General features: G+C 36.6%; 1 protein-coding gene across 2 annotated transcripts in view; it reads right to left on the bottom strand.

Moving 5' to 3' along the window:
• LOC108498469 (macrophage mannose receptor 1-like) overlaps positions 1–27,121 on the bottom strand; it is a 55,784-nt gene that overhangs the window by 26,673 nt on the left and 1,990 nt on the right. The window contains exons 2-9 of one of the 2 annotated variants that reach the window (XM_017817247.1): positions 24,350–24,751; positions 22,825–22,998; positions 18,937–19,098; positions 15,905–16,018; positions 13,416–13,562; positions 8,771–8,953; positions 4,838–4,995; positions 1,009–1,122 (exon numbers count right to left, since the gene is read on the bottom strand). In XM_017817247.1, coding sequence (XP_017672736.1) covers positions 1,009–1,122; positions 4,838–4,995; positions 8,771–8,953; positions 13,416–13,562; positions 15,905–16,018; positions 18,937–19,098; positions 22,825–22,998; positions 24,350–24,751 — 1,454 coding nt within the window. The remainder of the gene's footprint in view (positions 1–1,008; positions 1,123–4,837; positions 4,996–8,770; positions 8,954–13,415; positions 13,563–15,904; positions 16,019–18,936; positions 19,099–22,824; positions 22,999–24,349; positions 24,752–27,121) is intronic. The other variant, XM_017817248.1, reaches the window with a different exon arrangement.

The raw sequence follows: 27,121 nt of genomic DNA, 5'->3' as shown, positions 1-27,121 counted from the left end.
TTCAGCTTGATTTTTCAGAAAGGGAATGACACCTCCAACAACTTTGTTTATTGTTAACTAACATTAACACTCTCTCCTAATGTTTTGTCATTCAAATGTCATTTACTCAGGAACATGCTTCCAGAAAAGGAATTTGCTGTGACCAGCCACGATTCACACAAATTTTCTTCTGATGGTTTTCAACTTCTCACTCATGAGAGACTTTTTTCTAAGAGTATGGACGTAGTTCTGTAGGCAAGGATAACATCCATAAGTATTAGGAACTCTTTATCTTCTCCAACATTTGAATATTTGTAAGGATTCCAGGTACTCTTTTACAAATACTGGTAATAATTCATCAAAGACTTCCTCTGCAACTATATAAAGCAGAATTGGGAGAAAAGGCAATTTCTTCAAGGAAGACAAAAACTCAGTAATATTTCCTATTACATAACAAATTACAGTAGCTTTTTTAGAAATACTGAGTGTTATGTCACCAGAAGGTGAGCATTGCCAAGTAAACAATAGATCTGTTGGCAGTTCAGAAGGAGCACAAGAGATTCATTTTACTTGGGAACTGCTAACAAATTCTCCGAAGTAGAGAGCACTGCCAGAGACCACAGTAAAGCCTTGAGAACAGTATCTAGACAAGGACACTCTTCCTGCTGTGAATAATTTTATAGAAAATTGTAGGCAGAGCTGAAGAGCAACTGTTGGTACAGGAAAACTCCTTAGGAAAGCTTGAATGCCAACCGAGGAAAAATGGTGTGGTGCAGGGACAACAGGTTGGAAATTTGGCTTAAGTTCTGGAAAACGAAAAGAAGTATCAAGAGCCAAATGACAGTCATTGACTAGGTTTAGTCATATGTATCACCTAAGCCATCTGCCAAAAAAATGAGAAGACAAACTCTTAGGATGATGACGACACAGAACCCATTTTTCCTGTTTTATCTGTCACCTAGGTGACAGTTTCTCCTCGTTATCATTCCTGGCAGCATATTCAAATCAGGCAGCTTTTTCTTCACTTACTCTCTGACAGCCCATGTCAACGATTTCCTCTTCTGAAGGACCATCTGACATGGGTTTCCTCTTACAGATGTAGCCAATTTTTTTTTCACAAGAATAATCTGCCCAAAATCCATCCTGTACATAAGAACAGAACATCACAGTCAAGCGGTATTTACTTTTCAAAAAAGGTGCTTTATGCTTTTAAGTATTTAATTATTTTGATACCTTTAAAAAAAGCAAAAACTACATTTAAGTTCAGTTCTTAATTTCAACCTCATTTCAATTTCACTTCTGGAGCTGACTCACCACTGACTTACACCTTTTTTATTATTTACCCTTCTGAAAAGTGAACCCTTGAAGGTGACAGCAATATACCATCTTTACAAAGACTACTGATTCGATAAGCATGCAGGAAGAAAGGGAGATATCATCTCTCTCCATAGAAATACAGCTGCAATAGAAAAAAAAAACCCAAACCAGAAGACTACATTCCTTAGCTAATACTTACATAAAACTGCAGATGTAAAAAGTTTTTGTCAAAGTTAGAATTAACATTGTTACTCCTCGTAGTAGAAACTCAGAAGAAAAAAATGACATTCAGTGCGAGCTGTACAAAAACCAAGAAACCTCACATCATGTTCCTAATATGTTTTACATATATTTTGATTGAACAGAGGAACTAAGGTACTGGGAGAGGAAGAGAAACCTGTGTGCAAAAGACTCTCTCCCCTGTGCCTTAAAGACTCCACTTTTGTAAAGGTAAAATCATAGCAGTTGGTGGCAATTTCTTACACACACATCCCCCCACCGAAATGTAAAATAATCATCATGGTAATACGGAGACACTTGTGCCACAATATGCTAAGTCCTCAAGAGCCTCAACAAACCCCACTTGTGGTAAAAACTCTCCCAAAGCTCAACACTACTGCCTACAATAAAAACAATAAAGCCTTGGATGTTCAGATGGTGCTTGTGTTTGTCCTGTGCTGACTGCAAGGTAAGTCCATTGGTGGTCATCTCATTGTCTCCTACCATGTCTTTCTGTTTCATTACGTGGTAGGCACTTCAAATAACCTCCCAAAACTCTGACCTTCTCAGACTGAGAGAAATCAGAAAAACTTTCAAAACCTTTAGACCTCTTCAACAGAGGAGAATCTACTTTGAAGTTTGGAGTCTCTAATTGCAGCAGTATCCTTTGCTGCCTTTCCATAGCTGCATCTTCAGTGGGAAATTCATGCAATAATTTCTAGAGACTTCTTACCAGGTCTTATGAGCTGCCTTTTGCAAATGTATCTCTGTTCCCTTACTTCCTCATCAACTAAACCCAAACACTTCCTTTAAAAAGAAAGTGGTGTCATAGACAGGGGTGGGCTTTGTTCCATTAAAATAAGTGATGATTTCAGATTTCTTCAGCCAAGGAGTCATCAATCAAAAGATATCAGGAATGGAACATATGTACTTAGTTATACAAGCCTCAACAAAAAACAGGGAAGGTCAACTTATAGTTATGCATTGTTTGGTCAGATGATGGCTGGTTCCAAGAGATAATGACCTAATACAAAGTCCATGGAATTTCTTAAGCCAAAACCTACATCATGGTTTCTGTATTCTTTTGAGTGCTGATGCAAGTGAAAGGATGACAGCTCTTCTAAAGCAGCAGAACGGAAGAGCAGGCTGCTACTTTTATTTATAGATACAGCCATAAATATATCTATTGCTGGTGGAATTAAAAGGGCCTCTGAAGTTTTGATACAAGTCTTAATATACATTCAGTGCTGCAGGACCCCAGGATCCTTCAATAGTGACTGGTACTGTGTTAGGTGAAGGAAGAGAAGGCTTGGTCTAACAGAGGATAGAGTCCTCCCTTACCAAAGTCAAGGCCCAGCACCCTAAACCTGTATTTTCAGGTGGTTGTTGATCATAATATTAAGCATGTCAGCCTGCCATCAGAAACTCTGCTTCTGAGCAACGGTCCTGGGTTATCTGGCTGCACTGAATGCTGCACTTTTAGCACGGCACATGGGATATGACCAGTAAGCCCAAATTTTAACACTTTGAGACCCTGGTCATTGTATTAATTAATTAATGCCTCTTTCTCTCATACTTCCTGTACCAATACTTTCATGTATAATATCATAAACCCTAAAGTTCACACCAACAGTTGAGATTTTCTCTCATCTACCATCCTATGCCCTTTAGCTACTTTCAAGTAGGTACTCCTAGCTGCTCGCTGCCCACATGTACCAAGGCCAGCTACCTTACAAACCTCCCATGCCTGAGCAAGTTCTCCAGCCTTGACGAGTATAAAAGTCCTTGGAGCAACTGCCATTTACAACCTTAGTTCACTGACCCTCATATTTGAGCACTCAGCTTCTTTCCATAGTGTGACCCTACTCTGTTAGACAAAACATTTACTATGTTCTCAACCACCACTGGCATAGCACAAACAAGAGCACAAAAATCCTCACACCCTTAAAAGACTGTTAGTTCATTTACCATGTGCACCATGCCCTTGTTGTCATGGAAAAAATATACATTTATGCTCTTCTCACCAGAGCACCCCCACTAATACAATGGAGAAGAATTGTTAATAGATTCTAATTTTATTCATGCTTCTGACCAGTACAAAATTTTTTCACTAAAATATGTATCAAATTCTAGCGTTCGAGACATCAGAGTGCATGTGAAGTTACTTCTCCCTGCTAAATTCATATAGTAATAAAACTGTAGATCTGAACTTTGGCCCAGTCAGAGAACACCTCTACAAATACAGATAGCTCTGCTCAATTTTGGGAGATTAATATGCTCTACCCTACACAGGCTTGCTTCTTCCATGGATACTACTGCGGTTTTGCCCTCCCAAGGTTGCTGTTCTAGTTCTCTTCCTCATTCCTTTCTGGAACTGATGGTGTGGTCCCTTTTTCTTCTAGTCCTGTACCTGTTACCTCTTCTATGTCCCCTGCAACTTCCTCTTGTCTTCAATTTATAAGTGCACTCACCAAAAGTGTAGCAAGAGAACAGCTGTCAAGTTTTAATTTTTCAAAATAAGAAAATACCTTTGGTATGAGTATATACATTTTTCCCTCCTGATAAAATAGGTAAACCTGAATGAGGTGTTAAGTTCAATATTTTTAATTATCACAAAAAAGAAAAATGCCATTTTGTAACATTAGACAGACTGACTTCTATACCATGTATTATCTCAGTTTGTATTATCTCAGTTTCTGTAATGTCCCTAGGTCATCAGTCATTCACAGATACAGTCACTCAGGAAAGGCCTTCACTAATGCCACTGCTAACTACTCTTCTCACAGTTCTTTACATCCAGTGCAGGTACAAGCGTAACAACTAAACCACCTAGATCCAAGATTTATAACTTTACCTAAAAAGAAATTAAACAAGGGTTTCTGTGTTCTTCTAAAGACAGTTTTTTTAGCATCAACGTTAGTGCCATTTTTTAAGTTAAATCCCATATTCAGTCAAAGCAGATAAAATCCAAACATATCCAAAATGCCTTTGTAGCTTTCTGAAGAAAATCATTTACATGTTCATGTACTTCACAGTGTAATTAAAAGTTTCTTTAAAAAGCCCACGTGCACAAACTGAAATCCAGAAATAGGGATCTTGGGGGAATTTGCCACCACCTGCCTGCTTCTCACAGAAGGCAGTGAAATTTTCTGTCAACCTTGAACAGGGATCCTTTTTTGAAAAAGTAATACCTTAAAGACTCTAAAATAGCTGCTTCAAGCAGTAATATTTGTACAGTAAATTTTTGTACACTTGCATAGGAAAAAGCCCAGATGACAAATGAAACTATAAGCCAATTAAGCAAATAACTATATGACTTTACCTTTCCCTTCATAACGACACAGTCCTCTTGCCTCTTGTTTGCATGAGTGGGTTCTCCATGAAGCCACTTGGTGTAGGTGACAGGTGTCCCATCACTCCATTCAAAGTACATCTGAACCTTGAGGTCATTCAACCCAATCCACAGCTCATCAGTTGGTTCTAAAACATACAATTAACAAGGCTGATGACAGTTCTTCTTTATGATATGAACTTTCACCTTCATGTAAGAGAAAATAATGTATTCTCAGGAAGTTTAAAAGGCAGTCACAGGAATTTAAGGCTCTTAGTTTCATAAAGATGTCAAACTATTCCTCATATACTTACTCCAGTCACCAGCAAAGACCACTCTCCAGAGTGGCAGTACAATAACAATGTTTAACTTTGCATAAAACAGCCAAAATACTCTCTTTGTTGAATTATACTGCAACACAACTAGGTTAATTTTTTTTTCCAACTCAAAAATCTTGTAACAAGATATGAATAAACACCTAAATAAAATTTTGCCTCCCTTTTTCCTCCTGCTTCTAGTGTAGTGGAGAAAGAAGTGTCCTATTTTCTAATGCTCAGACACCCAGCATTGTCTTTTAGAGCTGACAATCAGAGTACTTGCAAATATTCCCATTACGTGTTCCTATATCTTATCTCATTTCAGAGCAAAATGAAATTCATGTAGTTGTTGCACTTTTTTCACTTTACAGTTAAAGGAGTTAGCTGCTGTTTTTTGTCTGGAAGAAAAGTGCAGGACTGATCAAGAATGTTATTTCACAGCAGCTGTTTCTGAGAGGTTTATTTGTCTGTGTTTAAAATCCTCCTCTCTAACACATTGCTACTGTAATGTTCATACCTAGTTTTGTTCTGAATAAACTATTTGAATAAGGAGGATTAAAAATCAGACATTTATAATTAGTCTGAACTCCATCATCATCAAAGGGTATTCCTCTCTAGAAAAGATTTTATTCAGCACAATTGGCACTTTTTAAAATATCATTTTATTATTTATTTGTAGTCTGTTATCCAGCTTATACTAAAGGCAGCAGCTGTTTCCTTTTGTTCACAGCACTATGACTCAGACCACACTGAGCAGCTACATGCACAGTCCTTTCCTTAGATAGCAGTCTTTCCAAGAAAAATATTAATTACTTGATATTATAAGTATTTTTCATAAAGGATATGGAGACTACTTCTTAAGAGTTTTTTCCTTTGCTTATGACCTTGTATTTCTACAACTCATCTACAGCACTTGAAGTTTTTTACTATTCAGTTTGTTATCAAAGTTCTTGCATACATCTTCCTCTAATGCACTCTATCCAGACTGACCACAGTCAACCTGACAATGAAATCAGCCATGGAAATTAAAAACAGAAGCCCACCCAAAAGTCATCGGTTGCAGGAGCAGGTCTCTCAATGGAACTGCAACCACTTCTTTTCTGTTGCTGCTGTCCCTAGCAACAGAAGTGGCAGTAAAAAAGGTAAAAGTCATTGTCCCCAAGGCAATCCTTTCTGATTAACACATTTCAGATTGAGGTTTCCCTAGATATCCCCATAACCTAAAACTGTCCTTTGATTTCTCCCATCTGCTAGTTCTGGAACATGAAGACTTCCCATTTTGATGAACCAAGCTGCTGCAAAGATCACCCTCCCACCTTGTCACTTTAAGGACAGAGTCAAGTCTCCTTTCTCTTTCTCTCCCTTGCCTCTCCTGTCTTTATTATATCTAAGTATGATCAGCACTCATAGCTCATCCATAATGTTCTTACCATCTATCCTGCAGTAAGGAACACTCAGATTCACAGGACATCAGGCTCCATTTTCAAACAGGCCCCTTTGACTCTTCTTCCAGACTGCTCTTCATGTTCAGAAGTCCCCCAAAATTACATCTTAGTACCCCCCTTTAAACTCTCCTCTGCTAACACAATTGAAAATTGTTCCAATTCCACTGTCCATCATGATCTCAGTTCCTCCTTGGCTACTGCCATCCAAGCTCTCTAATTTATTTCTTGTTTAATTATCTCTTAAAATCTTTCTGTCTTTATTTATTGAGCACTTAGCACAGCAGAGGCCTCATCAATGCCCAGAACTCCTACTGTGGTGGGCTCACACCAGGTAATACAAACAATAAACAGCATTCTTTCATGAAATAACTACATCAAAGTCATCTGAATAAGTTATGCAAATCTGTGGTGTCTTTTCCTACAAAGCACTAGAAGAACTGCTGGTTTTTTGCAATCATCTCTACAGCTGGCTGACTAAACACCAAGATTCTTTTTTTCCAGCCATTTGTAAAGCTGCTTCCCATTCTCAGTTATGCACTTCGCCACATTGTGCCATATCACATGCTGGACTTCCGTGTAAACATCCAGAATGCACTTCTTTATTCTTCATGTTCCTCTCTAAAGTTCTCCTTTGTGGGTGATGACAACAAAAGCTCAGCTACCATGACAATACTCATCTCATTGTACCCGTTCTTCCTTTGTTTTATGATGGGACTGTGAACAGTTTGGCACAAAGATAGACTTCTGTTCTTTCTGTACAGCACTTATTGCAGCAGAGTTCTGATGCAGACAAGATTTTCCAGGCACTGCAATATGTGGTGTTCTCCTCTCAGTGGTGAACAAGGGTAATCTCATACAGTCATAAACTACTGCAAAAGGTTTCTTTAGTTGTTCCAGTTTTACTCCTCTGAAAAGAATGCTTTCAAAATAGTCTGTTGCAGCTAGTGTGCCATATGTCAGAAGCCTGGTTTCCTTAAGGACTATTTGCCTTTCAGAAACACTTACTTCTACAAAATCAGTGCAGCATAGTCAGTTCAGGAAAGGTCTTTGTAGAAGGCATTAAACTATGAAATAACCTACTACCAAGATGTAATGTGAAAATACAACTAACTTCTTTCAAATGTCCTAATGTCTCATCAAGAGGCCTCACCTTTCCTAATAATTTCTTTTGAAAGAAAGTTTCATGTTGTTTATGAAAGAACAACAAAGCACTCTTTCAGTAATATGAAGATAAGCACAAGTTGCCATGGAGTTGGCTAGGATACAAAGGTGAAGCATATCAGCTCTTTTATGATTGTCTCTCCAAGACTGCTGTCACACTGGAGCTCAAAGCAGATTGCTGCACCTTCAGTGAAGGATAAACTAAGTCACTCTTACCTGGCACTAAAAGCATACATAGGATCAATGATTGCAGAGAAGTATACAAAGGCATGAACATGCTCCTCCCATCAAAAAGCAGTAACTGACCCTACATGCAAAAGCAGGTTCATGTGAAGCAATAGCAACCATTAAACTGCCTCAGTGTCAGCATGGTTGCATTTTCCCTAATGAACACATGGCATCTGCAGTCTAACTTGCCTTGCAACAGCTCAAATGTGTCCTCAGAAAGCAAGCACCTAAGTACTATATTTAGTGTGGGGCACATCTGAAAACATGTGCTGGGACACACAGCTTCCTTTCTCAGAAGAAACACAAGCAGTGTGACTTGAAAACTAAGGACATGGCAGTGCCGGTAATAGGACCCTCTTCTTCCCAAACTGTCTTTGACCAGGAGACTTTGCTTACCCTCATTTATTTTTGCAGATCAATAGTAAAAATCCTTTCAGCTTCTGAAAAAGTTGAAATTTTTTTTAATCTGTACAAAGAGAGGCAGAACCAGGCACTAAGAAATAGGCATTTGGGGATTATGCAGCTCACATCATTGACCATAGCTTTTCTGTGATGGTAAAGTCTGTTTGGGTTTTGTGCTCTTATTGTTTGTTTTTTCTTACAATGATTTTTTAAACTTAACTCCTTCTGCACCCTGTGATCAGGGCAATTTTTTTTTTTAACAGGTAAGACATATTCAAAACACTTTCTTTACTTAGTATAAATATACATATATATATATATATTTATGTGTGTGTTTGTGTGTGTGTATGTTATTATGAAAAAATACTCACGGTACCCAAGCTGAGAAATAGCAAAGCTGTATTCTTCAACATTATGGATGCTCGCCAGATCTCCATCCTCTTTCCTGCAAGATGTTAAGGCATCTTTCCATATTTTGGGGTCCCTATGAATTATGTAACAGTTACCAGCATATGACATCCATTGATCAGGACACCTAATAGGTACATTAGTCTCTGAAAAGAAAAATTGCCATGAAAGATTTCGGAATTCTATTCTTAACGCAAGACTAAACATCATGTAAGGAAATATTTAACAAAAAATATTTATCATATATTTTCTTCATGAACAACAGCAGAGACAACAAATATGTGCAGGAATAATAATCTGCATGAATAATTAAAAGTTGAAACTCCCAGATTGTTTTTAAAGAATGCTACAGTTGCAAACAAGTACTTGTAACTTGCAAAAAGATAGAACAGTTTTGACTTTTATATGCATGCATATATACATACTAAAATGTAAGGTCTGAAGAGCAGTGCTTTATAATTTTTCTACACTCATGTCACCATCTCTCTTCAACCTCTGTGCTGTAAGCTATCTGTTAAGGACCTGGGTTTACAATGCATATTTTTGAGGGTAATTTTTTTCCCCCAAAACTAATGCATTTTAACGATTAGCCCTATTTGCTAGGCTAGGAAACAAGAAATAACTAATTCTACAGAATCACAAGAGAACCCAAATAAGAATACTACTTTTAGTAATCCTTTACAGAAGCTTCATTGAGAAAATTATACTGGTAAAGTAAATTATTTATGCTTAAAATTTGCTTTTAGAAGTTCAGCAGAACAGCACTAGAGTATTGCCAACAAGCACATGCTGTTTGGCAAACAATTCAGCCTTAGGAGGAGTGCCACCAGAACATATAATAAACAGAGTATTGCTGTTGTAGAAACAAATTCTGAATCTTGCATTTCTTTATTTATAATCAGCAGATGGGTTTAGCAAACACCAATATATAGAGTAGAACAAGGACAGCAGATTTTCAAAAATTCTTCTGCCCAAAAACTTATGTCAGAAGAAGCAATGTGTTTGTGCATAATAGGGGGGGTATGTTCTGTAGAAATATTTAAATAGGCATCCAAAGTCATGACCAGTCAGGCCTAGGTTACACTTACATATCCTGTTCCAACTGGAACATGATGATGATTAATAGATACTTAGTGTCACAACACACATTTCTAATAGAAACTCTGTCTGCTGTTTCACACCTGCCTCTAAAAAATGCTAGTATGTTCTCACAAAGTTTAAATAAAACCAAACTTTTTGTCCCCCAGGACAAGGGGCTCAGAGCTCTAGTCAGAGCCCTCAATTCTGCCAAAAGAGAGAAAGAACTGGAACAGAGAGCGAGGGTACCCTGGAAAAAAGAACGGGATGTACATGGTGATGTTGGGAGAAACAAGAGAGCACAGAGGTGGTAAATGCTGTTGCAGAGGTTAGTCTACCTAATTAGGTTAGCTGCCTAATTTGTCCTGTGCCTGGTCTCAGCTCTGAGTATAAGCATTTCATAGCGCTTCGCTGTAAGTCAGAGAATATGCACCTCCAACACACTCAGCACACCCTTCTGCAAACTGCAAACGCTGGATAGAACAAAAATCAGTGCTTCAGACGTGGCTACAGAGAGTCACAGAGGTATTTATTCCTCAGGGATTCCAGAGTGTCTCTATCAAGTCAGTGGAGACTCCAAGAGTATTCCTGTAAACACTAAAGCAGCTATGGAAGGGCAGGAAAAAGCTTTCTCTTGTAGACCCAGTAACACCAGGGAATTGGTTGCAAGCCACAAAACAAGAGAAGCACTTGATGGTCTTGTTTCTTTGGTGTAAGTCTTATTGAATTACATTGCTGGGGATTTCTTAGTAAGAGAAACTCTTCAGTTCTTCATTTCCACTACTCAGCAAAAATTAACTTTGTTCTTCCCTATTCTACTTTTAAAGAAAATACATGACATCGTACACTCTACTTTTTCATCCTAATGCAAACAAGTATTATTTCCTGAACCCCATTTGACTTAAGTAAAAGAAGGAATGCAAACTACAACAAATAAGATGTAACAAATTAAATCACATTAATGTGTAAAAAATATTATTCCAAATGTCAAGCTGATGAATTTACTGGTCCACAAATGTAGAATGGTTATTCCTCAAACAGAGAGCAAATGCTTTTATAAATTACAAGCTCGACTTTCTGAGGTTTGAAAATCTCAGTGATTGCCCTGAGTGACTAAAAGGGTGAAAGCACTAGCTGAAGTTTGTCTCATGATTCAAACATTCAAACTTCTTTCTCAGACCCATCCTCTGTGGTCTGATAAGAGAGAGCTCACACAAGAGTCACAAAAGTAACAGTAAGAGAATTTATTTCCACTAATTGAATGTTTAATTAAACATTTGGAAACAATATTTTAAGATCAGTACACCTTGTTGGCTTGGAATGAAATCTATTTTGGCAGTCACTTGATGGAAGTAGACAGACAGAAAGCCTTTCCTTAGAAAATAAAGTTTAAAAATAAGCACATTTTGCAGTTGAAATTACCATTTAATACTATTAATACTATTATTAGTTCCTATCAATCTATTTTGCGGTGTTACAGAGCAAATGCTCTGTAGCCCTAAGACTCTATATCACTTTGATGTATAAAATGATGTGGCCCCCTGCTGGAAAAAAACACTTGCTGCAAAGAAAAAAAAGGCCCTGAAGCTGTTCACTTTGTGAAAATACTTCTATAATGAAAAAAAATGTTCTGTAAAAATTTTTCTTGACTTTTTTTTTAACATAAGGAAAATTATATTCTGTTGTAAGGTGTTTCTCTGTCCCACAGACCTCATATTGTAACTTCTGTTAGACTCAATTGTAACTTCTAGGGTTAAAATTTTAAAGGATTGCTTCTGTGTTTATTGTCAAGTGAATAACTAAGCATGTGTGAATCTGCAATTAATTCATTTCCTGACTCAGGAGTCCTAGTCAGGAAAATATAATCTCACATGGGTTTTCCTTTATGCTTTTAGAAACTAAGGGCACTTAACATCTTGCATGATCCCATGCTTACTCCTTTTATGACTTCCCCCCATGGGACATTCTGGAAAATATTTTATGAAGTGAACGACTGCCAGTGGTTAATCTGTCACCATGTTTACTCAGCAATTTCTGTTCAACTGAAGATTTCTGTCTCTTCCTCTAAATTACTGGTAAACTGTAGGGCAGAGACAAGGGGGAGAATCAAAAGCCAGTGTAAAAGAAAGTAATGGCCATTAGACCCCCTCCAAAACTAAATTTAAATCTAAATAATATAACAGCCAGTATTGAATTGATAGTATATTTATAGGCATCAGTGTTTAAGAACTGATGTATGAAATCTGAAAAGACAAGCAGTAGGGAATTGAATGACCTAATACAACCAATATAAATTGAACTATTTGAGTATCACCTGTATACAAATACTATACTGAACTTTACACCTTAATTTCAAAAATAATAAATATGCATTGAAGTCTTTCTCAGTTAAGGCAAAAAATATGCTTAATTTCAATACTGAAGTATTAATTTAATTAAATATTAAATAGTTATTTCAATATTTAATTAACAAGACACTAGCTCAATCTTGTTGGTTTTTCTCTTAACAATAAAGCACAACAAATTAGGCCAAATCATCTTTCCTAATTGTTTTTGACTGGACTGATTCTATATTGGCAAAAGCAGGAAAAATGTTAAAAAAACCTAACTCTTTATTAAGCCAAATGTCAAATACTGATTTTGCAAAACATCTGTTTTGCCAGTAATTATGTATATTAATAAATGAACTGGAAATCTAAGAGCAGTTTAGCTTTCTGCTTCTAAAACCTATGCAAAATAATATCAGCAGATTTAAGAGAGACAGGTATGTCCTAGAAAAAGAAAGAAACTTGTAAAGAAGGAATGATGAAACAAAAAATAAGTTACAAGGTGTCTATAGTACACAAAGAGAAAATAAGGAAACAGGTATAAATAAATCTTATCCCTGTTCTGTCTTTCTTATGTACATTAGGCATGTGTCAGAATTACATTTCTTCTGAAAAACTGTCTGTACATAAACAATTTAAATAATTTCATAAAGAATTTTAAAAAATTTATATGTGTGTAAATAAATATTTCTATATAAATGTTTCTCTCTATCTCTATTTATAAGATACATAAATATATTAAAAACATCTAACTCTCAAAAGAATTTTAAAGAATTCCTCTAGTCCACTACTGGCTTGCACTGACAAACTTACTCACTTTCATAAATAGTAAAACTTAGAGGAAGAAGAAATGGATTTGTTTCATTGTGTACATTTGGCTTCAGATAATTTCACTGCTTTTAAAACTATTATTTTTTTTTTTAATGTATACACAAAACCTGACAGTTCTGCTTCATTTTGGAAAAGAGAATTCCACAATTTTGCAATTTAGAACTCAAGATTTCTGAAGAAAGATTATTACCCAGGAAATAGGGAGGTCACAGTGAAAAGAAAGTACACGCTGTTCACTTTTACAGCAAATTTGATCAAACCACAGTCCACAAAGTCCTTTGCTTAGTTTACCACATGCAATAACACCTATTCAGATTACGGATAAAAACCACTGGTCATTAATTATTTGTTGATGGTTTATTATCAAACCTACCTTTAGGAATAATGAAAGACTCTAAAGTAGCATTTCCTCGTTTACAAATATAGCCAAGTTTCCTATCACATTCCCAGTTCTCCCACTTAGCACCTTTGCCAGGATTTAATGCACCACAGATTCTTCCAGGTTCTAGAGAAGGATGGCCTTAAAAAAAAAAAATCCAACACAAATCTCAATAACAACAACAAAGTATAAGCAAAACGCAGTTACCCTCCCAAATCTTGCATTTATTCTGGTCCATGCTTTAAGTGAAAGATACATTAACATACAGGCAATTGTGATTCTCCACAGTCCTTCAGACTGAAGGGGGAAGTTCATTCCCTTAAGAGATTTTTTCAGAGCAACCACAAGCTGCAAATTCACATTTTAACAGCCTCTTCACATGTCCAAAGCCTTGATGGAAGGTATTACAGTGCATGGATTTATTTTCTTTAGGTCTTTTTCCATTTCTAAATGGGGAATGCCTAAACTCCAGAGGACAGTCTCTAGGTGAAAAAACTATTCAGTAAGCTAGTCATATTATGCACTTGGTATAAGAAAAATAGTAAGTAATTTTTTTGCTAATGTGAACTTCTTGTCCACTTGTCTAAACAATTTGACAATGGCAGGATATTTGGATATTTTCAGTTGAAGATTAGCATTAGCACTAACACAAACATCTCAAAGAAGAGTAGAACCTGTAGAACAGAATAAATTTCTGCAATAAATCAGATAAACTTTTCAAGATCTGACCTAATATTTTAAAGGTAACATGTTTTTTCTTTAATTTCTGAACACTTGCCGCTATACTACATAAAAAAAGATCAGAAGGACTCAGAAATAAACACAGTAAAACAATATTTTTAGTGCGGAAGATTGTTCACTGAAAATTTCGTTATATCATTATAATTTCATTACCTTAGATTACAGTTAGTCCCATATATGCAGTCATGTTATATCTTCTTCCCATAGGAGAAAAAGATATGCTTACTTCCAAAATACAAATTTAAATTGTTTTCATGCACAAAAGAAGTTCATCTGTTGGCATGGTAGCTCTCCCAGATTTCTAAGCAGAATAATTTTAATTTAAACATTGATAACATTTCCCCTTTTTTTCTGCTATTTATTTAGGGCTAACGAGATGGAAAAATACGAAGTTTCCATGCATTACATTAAAATATGCTAGTGAAAAAACAGCCAGTTCTTGAACATCCAGCGTAACAGGATGAGACAGAGGTAGGCTATGTAGACCAGTGTAAATTCATGAAGGAGATATCAGAAACATAAAATAGGATATATGAATATAAGAGTAGAGTATTATCTGAGAATGAAATTAGGGAACATAAAAAGTTAAAGACAAATTGAGTTCATTTTTGCTACACCAAAACCCAGCTGATTCTTTACAGGACAGCTGAGAGTCTGCAGTTTTAACAGCCAGGAACATCTCCCCTTGCTGCTTCAGCTCCATCTCACAGTCAGTTGTCCCCCACTCCTCATTACGCGCAGATGCTTATCAGTGCATTTGGATGACAGACCTACAAATACCTTCACAGCAACTTGCAGTTCAGCCCATCTGTTTGCCTTGTGTGCTCACTCCAGTGGAGAGCTATTTATAAAGTAGTTGAATTCACTCCTCAAAGCTTACCTACTCAGGAAGTTTGTCCACCTAAAATGTGTTTTTGGCCTTTCCTATGCAAGGAAGGCACCGGGTGATACAGTGGAGCATTACTGATAGTTAAATACATGTGATGAAGATAAAGAGCATTTACACTGCATAACTTCAGACTTCTCCTTTTAATCAGTCTCCAAAAGCTTCCTGAATAGCCAGCACAAAGGAACATGGCAAGAGTCCTCCGAAAAGACACCTTAACACAGACACTCTGAACATCAAACCAGAGATACAGCTCTTCTTCATTGTGTGAGCAGATGCTAAAGCTCATCTGAACTCTGTAATAATGGCATCAGAATTCAGCATTGCAGCTACAGGTCTGAAGTACCTTGCCTTCCTTCAAATTAGACTCAACTAACATGTTCGGTTTGATATGTGTTAGTGCTGGGAGTAGGTTAATCCCAAATGAAAATGAAAATCTATTCTTTAAGCAAATAACCAAAACAAATTGGAAAAGAATTTAAAGAAAACCAAACAAACAAACAAAAACCACCACTGATCAGTCTAGTCTCATGAATGAAGACATCTCTAGCATCAGATTTATTCAGTATTTGTATAGAAATACGGTAAATTAAGAAGATATACAAATGAAGTGTCAATAGGTGACTTTTAAAATTTTCCTCTGGATTATGAGGATGCCATTTCCATTATGAACAACAAATTAAGCCCAGTGTACATCAATAGAATAAGGACCATTACTCATAGTGTTTATAGTCACAGTCAGGATCTTTCAACATCAAAACAAGCTCAATAATTACAGGGGAATAGAGTGCTAGAAAAGAAATATGGTACAAAATGACCAAATTTTTAAACTGAGTAACAACATACTTAACCTTACCTGGAACCCAATTTAAGTATCGAAAAGGAGCACCACCAACCCATTGCCATCCACTGTTGAAATTCAAACTGTTAAGACCAAACCAGAGAGCTGAACTCAGTGTGAGAGTCAAACCTAAGTAACAGAGACAGAGAGAGATACTGGAAGTCCACAGCAGGAGTAAACACTTTCTCAATATTTGAGAGCTGAATTTTAGTTAAACCATCTGCTTCTACTCTTCTCCAATACAAGTTTTAACAACTTTTACCATTTTAGTTAAGGTGGCTTTGCTAAATCTGTAAAACATGTCAGCTTACAAGGGCCACTTTTGTTTTAGAATTTTCACATTTTGAAGTTTGGAGAATTTTATTACAACAGAAAACAAAATTACTCTTCTACATGTTCCTTTCAAAATTAATGATCACAAACATGAAACAATTCTTTCCAGAATTATAGAATATTAAACTGATAACATTGCACAAAAGGTCACAAAACCAAAAATGAGTTTTTTAAAATGAAATGTGAAGTTTCCCAGTGTGTATTTTCTCTCTCATAAAATTAACAAGTGTGAGTTTCAAATGTACAAAATACTGCAAAAAACCTCTTATCATTTTATCAAAAAACATTAAAATGCAATCATTGCAAACATCATCTTTTTAACAGCATATCTTATGCACTTTTCAGACTGATCTCATTTCAGTTCTATAGCCAATAATAAGTCAGGCTTCAAAAACCAGTTCAAACTTTTTGCTGTAGTTTTGAAAAGCATATAGAAATACCATGGTTATGTATGGCCCTGCTGAATTCTCTAGCATTATTTATAGTCATTATTATTCAGTTGTCTGTCTCTGTCTTTCATATAAGACTTGGAAGCCCAACTGGTGGACTGCTGATTTTTTTAAATTAAATGTGTTTCTTCATAGTTCACAGAAAATCATTATGCAATATGTATTATTTGTTTCTGCTTCTACTGATGGCGGCATCATGCCAAGATGTTGCAATTCTTAGTTGTCTTTGACACTATGATTGTGGGCAGGACTTGAAGCCTGGCAAACTTATAAGGAGAGGTTGTTAAGTACCAGAAAGCACTGGAATGTCATACTAAAGCCTGGTTTGGCGCCAACACATTAACACGTTCTAGTACTTCTGTACAAATAAGTTGTGGTTAAGACAATCAAGAACTGAGCATGACAGGAAATTCTGCTACTGCCAGGGTAGTTGCATAACGAAAAACTGATCTTCACATACGTTTGGCAGCCATATCTATTAGTTTGCATTTAAAACACACCTACTATTAACGCACTCCTGTGTTAGTGCCAGTTTGTTCCCTTGAGAGTTAATTTCAACGATTTCATCACACTCAGTTAAAAAAAAAAGACCCATGTTTTGACCAAATCCTTAAATTGAAAACAAAAGTTTAGACAGAACAGACTGTTCATAGCAATAAAAGCACATTTATCATTCCTCTAAATTGGAGAAATATGGATTTTGTTGATGGAATTGGCTGAGTGTTTGCATCCAAAAAGTTACTCTCAGTGGTCAAATGTCCAGATAGAAAATAGTAACAACTGATCTATATGGGGACAGGTATTATTGAATATCTTTGTCAGTCACATAGACAGTGGGATTGGGTGCACCCTTGGCAAGTCTGCAGGTGACACCAAGCTGAGTGGTGCATTTGATTCACTTGAGGGAAGGGGTGGCAACCAGAGTGTCTCCGACAGGCTTGAGGAGTGGGCACATGTGAACTTCAATTTCAACAAGGCCAAGCACCTGGTCCTCTACCTGGGTCATGAAAATTCACAACATCAATATGAACTAAGGAGAACAGCCCTGCAGAGAAGGACTTGGGACTACTGGTGGATGAAAAGCTGAACATGAGCCTGCAGTGTGCACTCACAGCCCAGAAGGAGGCACGAAAATTCATCAGAGGGCTGGAACATCCCTGTGAAGAATGGCTGAGAGGATTGGGACTGTTCTGCTGGGAGAAGAGAAGGCTCTGGGGAGACCTTATCAAGGCCTTTCAATATATAAAAATAGCTTGTAAAAAATTGGAGGAAGACTTTTTATCAGGGCTTGTAGTGACAGGACAAGGGACAATGGTTTAAAAATGAAAGATTAGATTTAGATTGGACATAATGAAGAAACTTTTTACAATTAGGATGGTGAGGCACTGGAAGAGATTGCCCAGGGGAACTGTTGATCCCAATCACTAGAAGTGTTCAAGCTCAGGCTAGAGGGGGCTTTGAGCAGCCTAGTCTAATGCATGATGTCCCATTCCATGGCAGGGATGCTAAACTAGATGTTCTTGAACTGGTCCTTCAAACCCAAACCATTCTCTAATCCTCTGACATAAATTTACAGAGAAGAATATGGCATAGAATAGTTGGGGTTTTTTTCAACTGATGTAATATATTCCAAATATTTTATAATCTATTTAATAGATTAATTAGTAGGCTATTTTATGTGTGTGCAGAGGCTAAGAAGGTAATAAAGAGGAGACTCATTGTGAAATGTAAATGTATTCAAGCACAAATTCAGAATTTTCTCACAGGACAAGTTTGGAAATTACTTCAAAAAACACTGAAGAAGATTGAAACTAGAAGAGATTATTTGTGAGTCCTTGTGTTTATTAGTTCTTTTTCCTTTCTTTTCATATTTTAGCACATACTGATGATGCAATGCCTTTAGTGAGATAGTCCAAAACTGCTGACTAGTACACACAACAAAAAGAATGCAAAAAGGATACAGTCTTGGTATCTGCATTTTTGGCTTACAAACTATTTTGCATTTTTCTGCATTCCAACATTCATTCTTTATTGCTTGCATTACTTAATTATTGTATTTTTTATGTTACTGTAAGTTTATGGTAATATTTAATCAAGACAAATATTATCTGTCCTATATTCCCAGCTGAATCATTCAAGATAACAATTTATATCTACCAATTACCAGAATTGAACAAACATAAATTTTCAAGATGGAACACACTATATGTGTCACTGTTGCAATAATACAGTTCTTTAAAAAACTGCTGGATAATGTTACCCTACCTGTCAAGTATGTTTGTTCATGTAATTCTGTGATGCTTAATAACTCTGCCTTCTGTTGTTGACAGCTTTTTCTTGCCTGGTGCCATGTCAGAGCTGCGTCAGAGTTTACCTGGTACTGGACATTTGTTAAAGAATCTGTGTTCCACAGACTCATGCTATTAACTGTAGGGAGAAAAAGAAATGCTGTAACTCACCAAGAAGATGAAGCCAGATACAATATAGGAAAAATTGCATAGCAAAAATACACAAAACATAAACAGCACCATAGACAACTGGTTTGAAAGGAATCCTGAGGCTCTCTCAGCTGTTAGTAGACCCAGAGCTAAACCATGACAGCAATGTTAGGCAGTACACAGGGAATGAAACAAGGTCACCATTTTCTCTGCTGTAACAAAGCTGCTGCTTAAGGTAAACAAGTGGCTAACATCATGCTAAAATAATTGATTTGCCAATGTGGAGAAAAAGACTGATGCTTGATGAAGTGTATTTCAAGCTGGCCACTTTTCTGAGAAAAGAAACCTCAGGGTTTTTTTACTAATTTGGGGTACTATGTAGAGTGGCTATGGATTTTCTTACTGTGATAGAGATGATCAGACCAAGCACTGAATGCAAAGTTGATGTTATCAGCATCCATTTCACATGTCTCTGCAATTCCTGATTTCTTATGCATGTGCCTGACATACCATGACTTTCTTCTCTGCCACATATCCTGACGGTGACCTCCCTGAATACTTGCACTTGGCACATTAGGCAACACCAAAGCAGTGAAAGCTTTTGGATGAAAGTCATCCAAACGGGCCCAACACTAGACTTGGCCCCAGAAGGTACCACACTCCTTACACTGCTGCAGTCTCTCTTGGCTCATGTCAATTGAATCTCCACAACCAAGCAACAGAAAAGAGCATGACCTTGCTCTGCCAAAAATGGAATCTACAGGAGGCCTGAACGCTGAGCTAAATATCACATAAAGAGAATAATGTTGCATGACAAAAGAAGCAGAGGTCACTGTATGTCTGACAACAATGAGAAAACAACTGAAATTCCTGCAACCTCTATCAGTTTCTAAAGTTGCAATCTGTCAAAAATTTGAGAGAAAGAGATCTTTTCCTTTTCTAAATTCAGAGAGCTCAGAAAACTTAAGTGTGCAAGTAGAGGGAAACAGTACAATAAACAAAATTCAAGACAAAGGATTATATATGTTAAATGTCAACAGGTCAGTAACCAGTTCCACTTTTTCCTGTATTAAATCTGATAGTCTATAGGTAATATGAAGTGCTTCTTTTCAAATTATCTTTCTTAAGAAAAAAATCAAATATAACCTACTGTAGTAATGACATTTCACTAAAAATGGAAACTTTCATCCCATTATCACTATCCACAAACCAACTCCAGTCTAAAATATTTTATGAGTACCAAAATCAGAACTTCTTTGCCAAGTTATATTCTACAAGACCATAAATCCCTGTGCACAAGCACAAGCCTGGAACAAAATGAATATTGCAAAAATAGTAAAATCTATAAATCAATAAAGAAAACTGGCTCTGATTTGATAGAAAGGGCTTTATAAATCCTGTACTATTATTACAGAGGAAGAAGTAAACAAGTCTTGGGCATTTATTCAACTTTCCAACTCACTCGCCCAATCTCATAATTTACAGCTGATTTTCATATGGTGCTCTCCTGTAGAACTTTTGTCTTTCATAAAAATAAAACTAATTTCTGAACCTTGGAAAATTCATTTTTAAGCCGTTTGAGTTTTGAGACTTCAAATGCCTTTGCAGAGCAGGATTTTGGAAAATCCTTATGCTATTTTTTAAAGATTAGTACCCCCAGAGAAATCAAAAGATGAATCACTTTTCTGAAATAATATAGTTTAGCATCTAAGTTAAATTAATGTTAAACTACACTTGTCCTTAGTACATAAGCAGAAAATTAGTAAAAAAAGTCTAACTCTACCCCTACACAGATGAATTCAGCATGCATTTTTACTTTGGACTTTTTGTTTCTGCCCTAGTCAGCTGCAAGTTTTATGCATCAGACTTTCTAAATCCTTCAATAGATACTAGCTTTCTAATCTGTCAAGAAAGAGGCCTCAATGGACTTTTGTCCACTGGAATACAGCTATAGGCACACATTGACTCAAGCTCCTGATGATCTTACACTGTGCAACCTGTTTTCTTCCCCAACACCTACTTTGTAGTGCAACATACAGCTCAAAAAAAACATAGTGTAACCTATAAAGAAGCAGCATTTCCTAGGGTACTAAAAATTGTTTGCTGTAACAACATTTCTCAGTTCCTTTCTCTGGGATTTAAGTTTCTACTGCCACTGTATCAGCATCTTTTTCTAAATCCTCAAATAGCGGGTCATACTTACTATTATGTCACTTCCACCAATCAAATTTCTACACCTCTACTGAGTATAATAAGTGTTATAACTATGGTCTTATGCCCTCTTCATTATGGAGAACACTTTAGCTGGTTTAGTTCACAGTGAAAAGTGACTGGTTCAGTCACACTAATATCTCTGTAAGTCCAGACCCTAATATGAACAGCTGTAATGGTTTGCATCACGTTTTCGTATTGGCCCCTTTGCTCCCCTGGACAGTTTACCAAACAACAAACACTTTAATCTTATTAAATAAAATTTAACATACACAGAGTTAAACATTCTACTTCTAAAGACATTGTTGAAGGCTATTAACTTATTACTCATATCTCACTCATGCCTCTTTCATAGGGATAACTCAAACTTCTGTTACCATGGCCTGTCTCTCATTAAAATATATGACTCAAACCTGAATATTTTATAGTCAGTACTGAGGAATCAGGAAGGAAACATGCAAGCAATCAGCATAAAGCAGCTTTTTCCAAAAACAATCACAGCCTTCAGAATGGATTTCCTTGAATTATGCCAAAGAATTAAACAAAAGTTTAATGATGCCTCCTATTTGCTGTACTCAAATAATGCTAGACAGGTAGCATTCTTAATTCAATCTTGCTTTATTAATGGGATTGATATTCCCAACATATTTTTATTATCTTGAAAATAATACTGGCATAGGAAAAAAGGTGTAATTTTTATTTATCCAAGTTACTGACTGCAACATTCATGGAAATCAGGCAAGCACACTAATACTTCATCATCAAACCACTTAAGATCAACCCAAACTGTCTTCTTCGCATGAAAGGAAAGGCACATTTTTCTCTTTAGCTCTGACTCAGTTAGCTGGAGCTTTACAGCAAAACACAATAATAAAGAAGAAGGGAGGGAAAAGTACTGCCCTTCTCAGCATGACAGAAGCAGCAGCTTGCAGGCAAAATGTGTATTACATATTTTACAGAAGTTCAGAGAAACTTCATTTAAATTTAAAAGGATTCAAATAGATGCAGGCATAAATTACTCCAATTTACTGAAAGTATAATCAACATTTCTAAGTTCTGTATATTCATAATACTGCATTTTAAACTCTAAGTATACTCAAACCAGAGAATTTAGATTAATAAATACTTCTAATTGAGTTAAAACAGAGAACTACAACATAGCAAACAGTTTTGGGAAACACTGTGATGTAGTAAAAAGTTCATGTAAGCTCCTTCATGTCTAAAAGACAACTCATCATACAAAGTAATTTTCATTTTCAATTATGCTGTATTCTATCTTCCAATTCCACTGCACAAATTTCTACATGGCCATTGGTATATACTATACATGCTAATGTAACATCTTTATATCTAAATAACTTTCTGTTGAAGTAAATTATGTATGTACGAGTTCCAGCATATGATTAACACACTTCCACCTGGATGTAATTGGTCAATGATTTTTATGCTGGGCCCTATATTTGCATATTTAAGTAGTTCCTAAAAGGATAGCATAAAAGCTTACATTTCATTGGGCAAAATCCATACTTCTTGTCGACATCATAGTCTGAAGTGGTTCCACACCAGAACCAGCCATCCGACCTGCCAGCATCTGTGCAGTCAGCATACCATTTACCACCATACTTAAAAGGGAATACACAAGGTGCTCCATTGTCATTTCCTTTCACTGTGTAGGTATCTAAGGAGACACAACAATTTAAAAATGTATAAACATTAATAAGCGTGGGATATATATAAATTTATCTTTATGATCCTATTATAGAATGTTATAGCAAGGATAGCTTGATAGCTTAGTATACAAACTATACTAGAAATGAGACAAATTTTTGTGGCTTAAGGAGACCACAACTGACTGAGTCAAGACATGCTAAAGTTTACATGCATAACAATCAAAAGTATAAAATCCACACAGTTAGGCAATTTTCTTTTTAAATGCAAACAACTTTAGACTCTTTTGTCAATAACCCACTCAATTGCTGATCATTTTAGATAGAGATAAGTACATATAAACTTGAAAGATATATGCTATGGAGTGACTCCACTATACTGTGTCCAAATAAGATTTCCATTTACATCTAAAGATAATTTTTATTTCATCAGAAATCTGACTCAATGAAACTTATCAAAGTAACTAAAGCAGCCTTCTGTGTGTGCACGTATAATATACACACATTGAGGAATAGTACTTGAAGGGACTGCTAGAGAGGTGACATACCAAGGTCACTGCCTCACAGAGCTGCTAGAAAACAAAGGAGGAAGGAATAGCAGGACATCATTCTGTCTCCTCCCGACTCCTTTCACATAATTTGCTTTGCTAGTGTTCTTCTATTCTGGCTTTAGGCCAGGGACTAGTACTGTAATCAGCCATGGTGTAAACCACAGAACCTGCATCCATACCTCCCTTTTTTGACCATTTCTGTTTATCAAAGAATACTAAATGGGAAGTCAAACATGTTCCTAGATACTTATCATGAATATATGCATATGTGTATTATACGTAACTTTTCCAAATTTATATAAAATATCTTATTTCTTTGTCTAACATTTCAGCACCAACTTTGAGACTCCCTTCAAAGACTAGGATGACATCTTCAGTATATTGGAGCTAAAGAGTTAACTAATTCCTCACAGCATACTTGATATTTGCTTCCCAAAGAAAAAAAATATAACCAGCAGACTATACACTTACACTACACCTTTTTGTGCATGTGAAAATAGTAAAAGCCATCATCAACTGTTGTGTAATAGATATACACTTTTTGAACAACCACAGAATTTTTTCTCCTCTCCAAATGAATCCCTACCATGCGTGGTTAATCATCTATCAGAACTTTGACAAGTTTGACAAAGAAGCAAAATGAACTCCTCAAAAAACAAAAAACACACACTCAAGTATTGCTGATTTCACCAGAAGTCACACTCACTGATCATTAATGAGAGGAAGGAAATTCTCATACACCTATAAATATTTTAATTAGCTACACATAAAAATAAGTTTGAGATACAGAAATTAATTTACAGAACTTTACCTTCATAGCCTCGAGAACACAGATCATCTGTGGTTCCGTAGACTTTCCACCTACTCCATAAACCAGATCCCTTGTACAGCATAATATTCCTTTCCTGTCTGTTTCCATAGTTGAAAAACAAATCTTCCCCTTGGATTGCAAAGAGAGTCTCATTTCTGCATTCCCATCGCTGAAGTTCACTAGCCTTGTCACAAGGATACAGAGTGATCGGAACCCAGTCTTTCTTCGAAGGCACTCCCAAGCACAATTTGAATGCTATGCTCATAAGCTGGTGATCTGAGACCCACCTGAATTTTTGTGACTCATTTTCTTGAACACAAGGAGCAACAGTCACTGAATTAGAACTTTGAGCCAGTACACACCGCTTGTGTTCTTCATTATATATTAAGAAGGTGCTGGTATCTGTAAGGCAAATAACAGTGGAATCATTTGGGTTGAAGTAATCTAACCTACTACCTAAGCGGAACACAAATCTGGACACCGCTCTTGGTGTTAAAATCTCATCACCTGTTCAGCAAAAGAAGATGCAGCATTCCTGTGGCCTACACCTGTTAAAGTGACAGTACAATGCAACTAGTTCATATGTGAGGACATTCCAACCATTTTGTGTCAAAGCACCTACATGCAAAAGTGCAAGGCAGCAGAGGTGCAAGATCTAGTGTCTCCTGTAGGTTTAAAGCATGGATTAAACTGAAGACAGAAAACACACTCTATTATTAGTCCAAGCTGCACCCATGGGAGTTACTGAAACAAGGGCGCACACACTGTAGACTGCAGATCCTGACTCTAAACACTCCAGCAGCACTGGCTCCCTGATCCTGGTTCTGAGTCATGAGGAGACGACAACAGCCACTAAGTTCTTCAGGTTCCATTTCCTCACAGTGGGGAGCTCTGTTCTCAAAAGCCCTGCTAAAATCCTTAAAGTATTTATTGAAGGGAAGGATATGTTTTTAAGCTTTATATAAAAGTTGCTTGTAGAGCATATTTATTTTTCACTCCACTTCAGCCATCAATGACTTCTTTCTTACATCTCTCCATTATGAATGATATACCAACAACAGTGGGATTTGCCATCATCTCTTCATGATTTATGAAAATATACAAAGCTCTTCGTAGGTGCCCAGGTTATTTTCCCCTCTTCGTAAATAGTGCTTCACAGCATTCATCATCATGTATTCAAAGTTTATTTCAAAATTGTAGCCACTTGAAAAGTTCTTCTCATGTGTTACACTTGGGTGTGCTATGGAGTGTAACATTTCTGAGCTGTTCTTGCCCAAAGACTGAGAATTTCACCTCTCTGATCCCCCTAGGATCTGATACTAGAACTCATAGAGTAACAGGATGCACAAGGTCTTAAAGCTATATTTTAATTGGGATATGAGCTAGGAAAGAGAAATTTTAATTTGTGTGACTCTGGAGACTGAAACTAATTAAAACATTATTTCTTTATTGTATGATTACCAAATTAAACAAATTCTATAATGAAGAAATATTTAAGGGGAAAAGAGGTTAACCACCAAATATTTTCCTCTCTCTTTGCTGAGGCTCCAGTGTGGAAATGATCAAACTTTTCTGCAGAAGAACAACCTGGGAACAAATAATATCTCTTTCAGAGAAAGAGCTGACCTAGAGTTATCTCACCCATAGTTCAGCTTCCTTCTCCTGTCCTTTGGCTTCCAACTCACTGGGAAGTAATGTAAAACTGATGAGTACTGGAGACAAAAGTTGATGTCTTTTGCCAATCTGTTTTACTCACAGACAATACAAGGAAATGTACAATTATCACTGCTGGTGACAACTCTTTTTTTATTCAGCTTTTCTACTAGCATTTGGTACAATGTTATTGTAAACTGATATATGCAATGCTTGCAACTCTCCTTTTCCTGACATCATATTTAAAGTTTCTGGATAACAGAGATATCAGACACTTTTTCAGGTGTGGAAAACACTGCCTGATTTTTCAAACTGCTAAAATTGTATTTCTGGCCTATAATAACATTCCTTACTTTATGCTACTTATGGTGTTGAAGAGAGAATGCTACGTACACAAAAAAGTTACTCCAAAATCAAAAGTCTGTATTGCTGTACACAAGCATGAAAGGGTGCAGAGTTTTGGCTTCAGAAACAAGGTTAGAAAGCTAAACAAAGAGGTCTGACCAGTGGGGGCAGAGAGGGGGACAAAATTTTGGCTGTTCTGGCTGCATCTTTACAAAGCATTAGCAGTGTGTAAATGTAACACATCTGCTTATACAAGGGCACCAGTGCACATTCCCAGTGCAGGGAATAGTACATATGTAAGCAGCTAAAAGACCAACACAGGCATTGAAAATAAGTTGACACCAAAACAAGAGAACAGAACGAGATAGCAGGATACAGGAGCAACCATGGCTAAGGTTGTAGCTGCAAGATTTCTTTTCCCTTCGTGTTGCTCTTGTCTCATCCATGACCATGCAGTAGATTTCTGACATGGCCCTGTGTTGCTCTAGTTTACAGCTTTATTTTTTTGTCTGTTCTGCCTGCTTGATCACCAAAGGGGATTCCCATACAACAGTTTCCATGCAAGTATTAGATAGTACAGAAGAAACAGGACAGGTATTTGTGCAGCACTTTCTATGCCCCACCAACTCCTCTCTGTAAACACTTGATTCCATTCCTGTCAACATCATGAATTCTATCTGTAAAATAGGCTGAGCAGAATTACACATGTAATAATCATTAGCTGTGTTTCAGTGTTCTGTAGCAGCATTTATTACAGAGCTCCATAACAGGTAC

This window comes from Lepidothrix coronata, unplaced genomic scaffold (genome assembly GCF_001604755.1).
Source record: "Lepidothrix coronata isolate B3197 unplaced genomic scaffold, Lepidothrix_coronata-1.0 Scaffold59, whole genome shotgun sequence".
NCBI classification, from domain to species: domain Eukaryota; kingdom Metazoa; phylum Chordata; class Aves; order Passeriformes; family Pipridae; genus Lepidothrix; species Lepidothrix coronata.
This window is presented reverse-complemented; position numbering and strand designations above follow the sequence as displayed.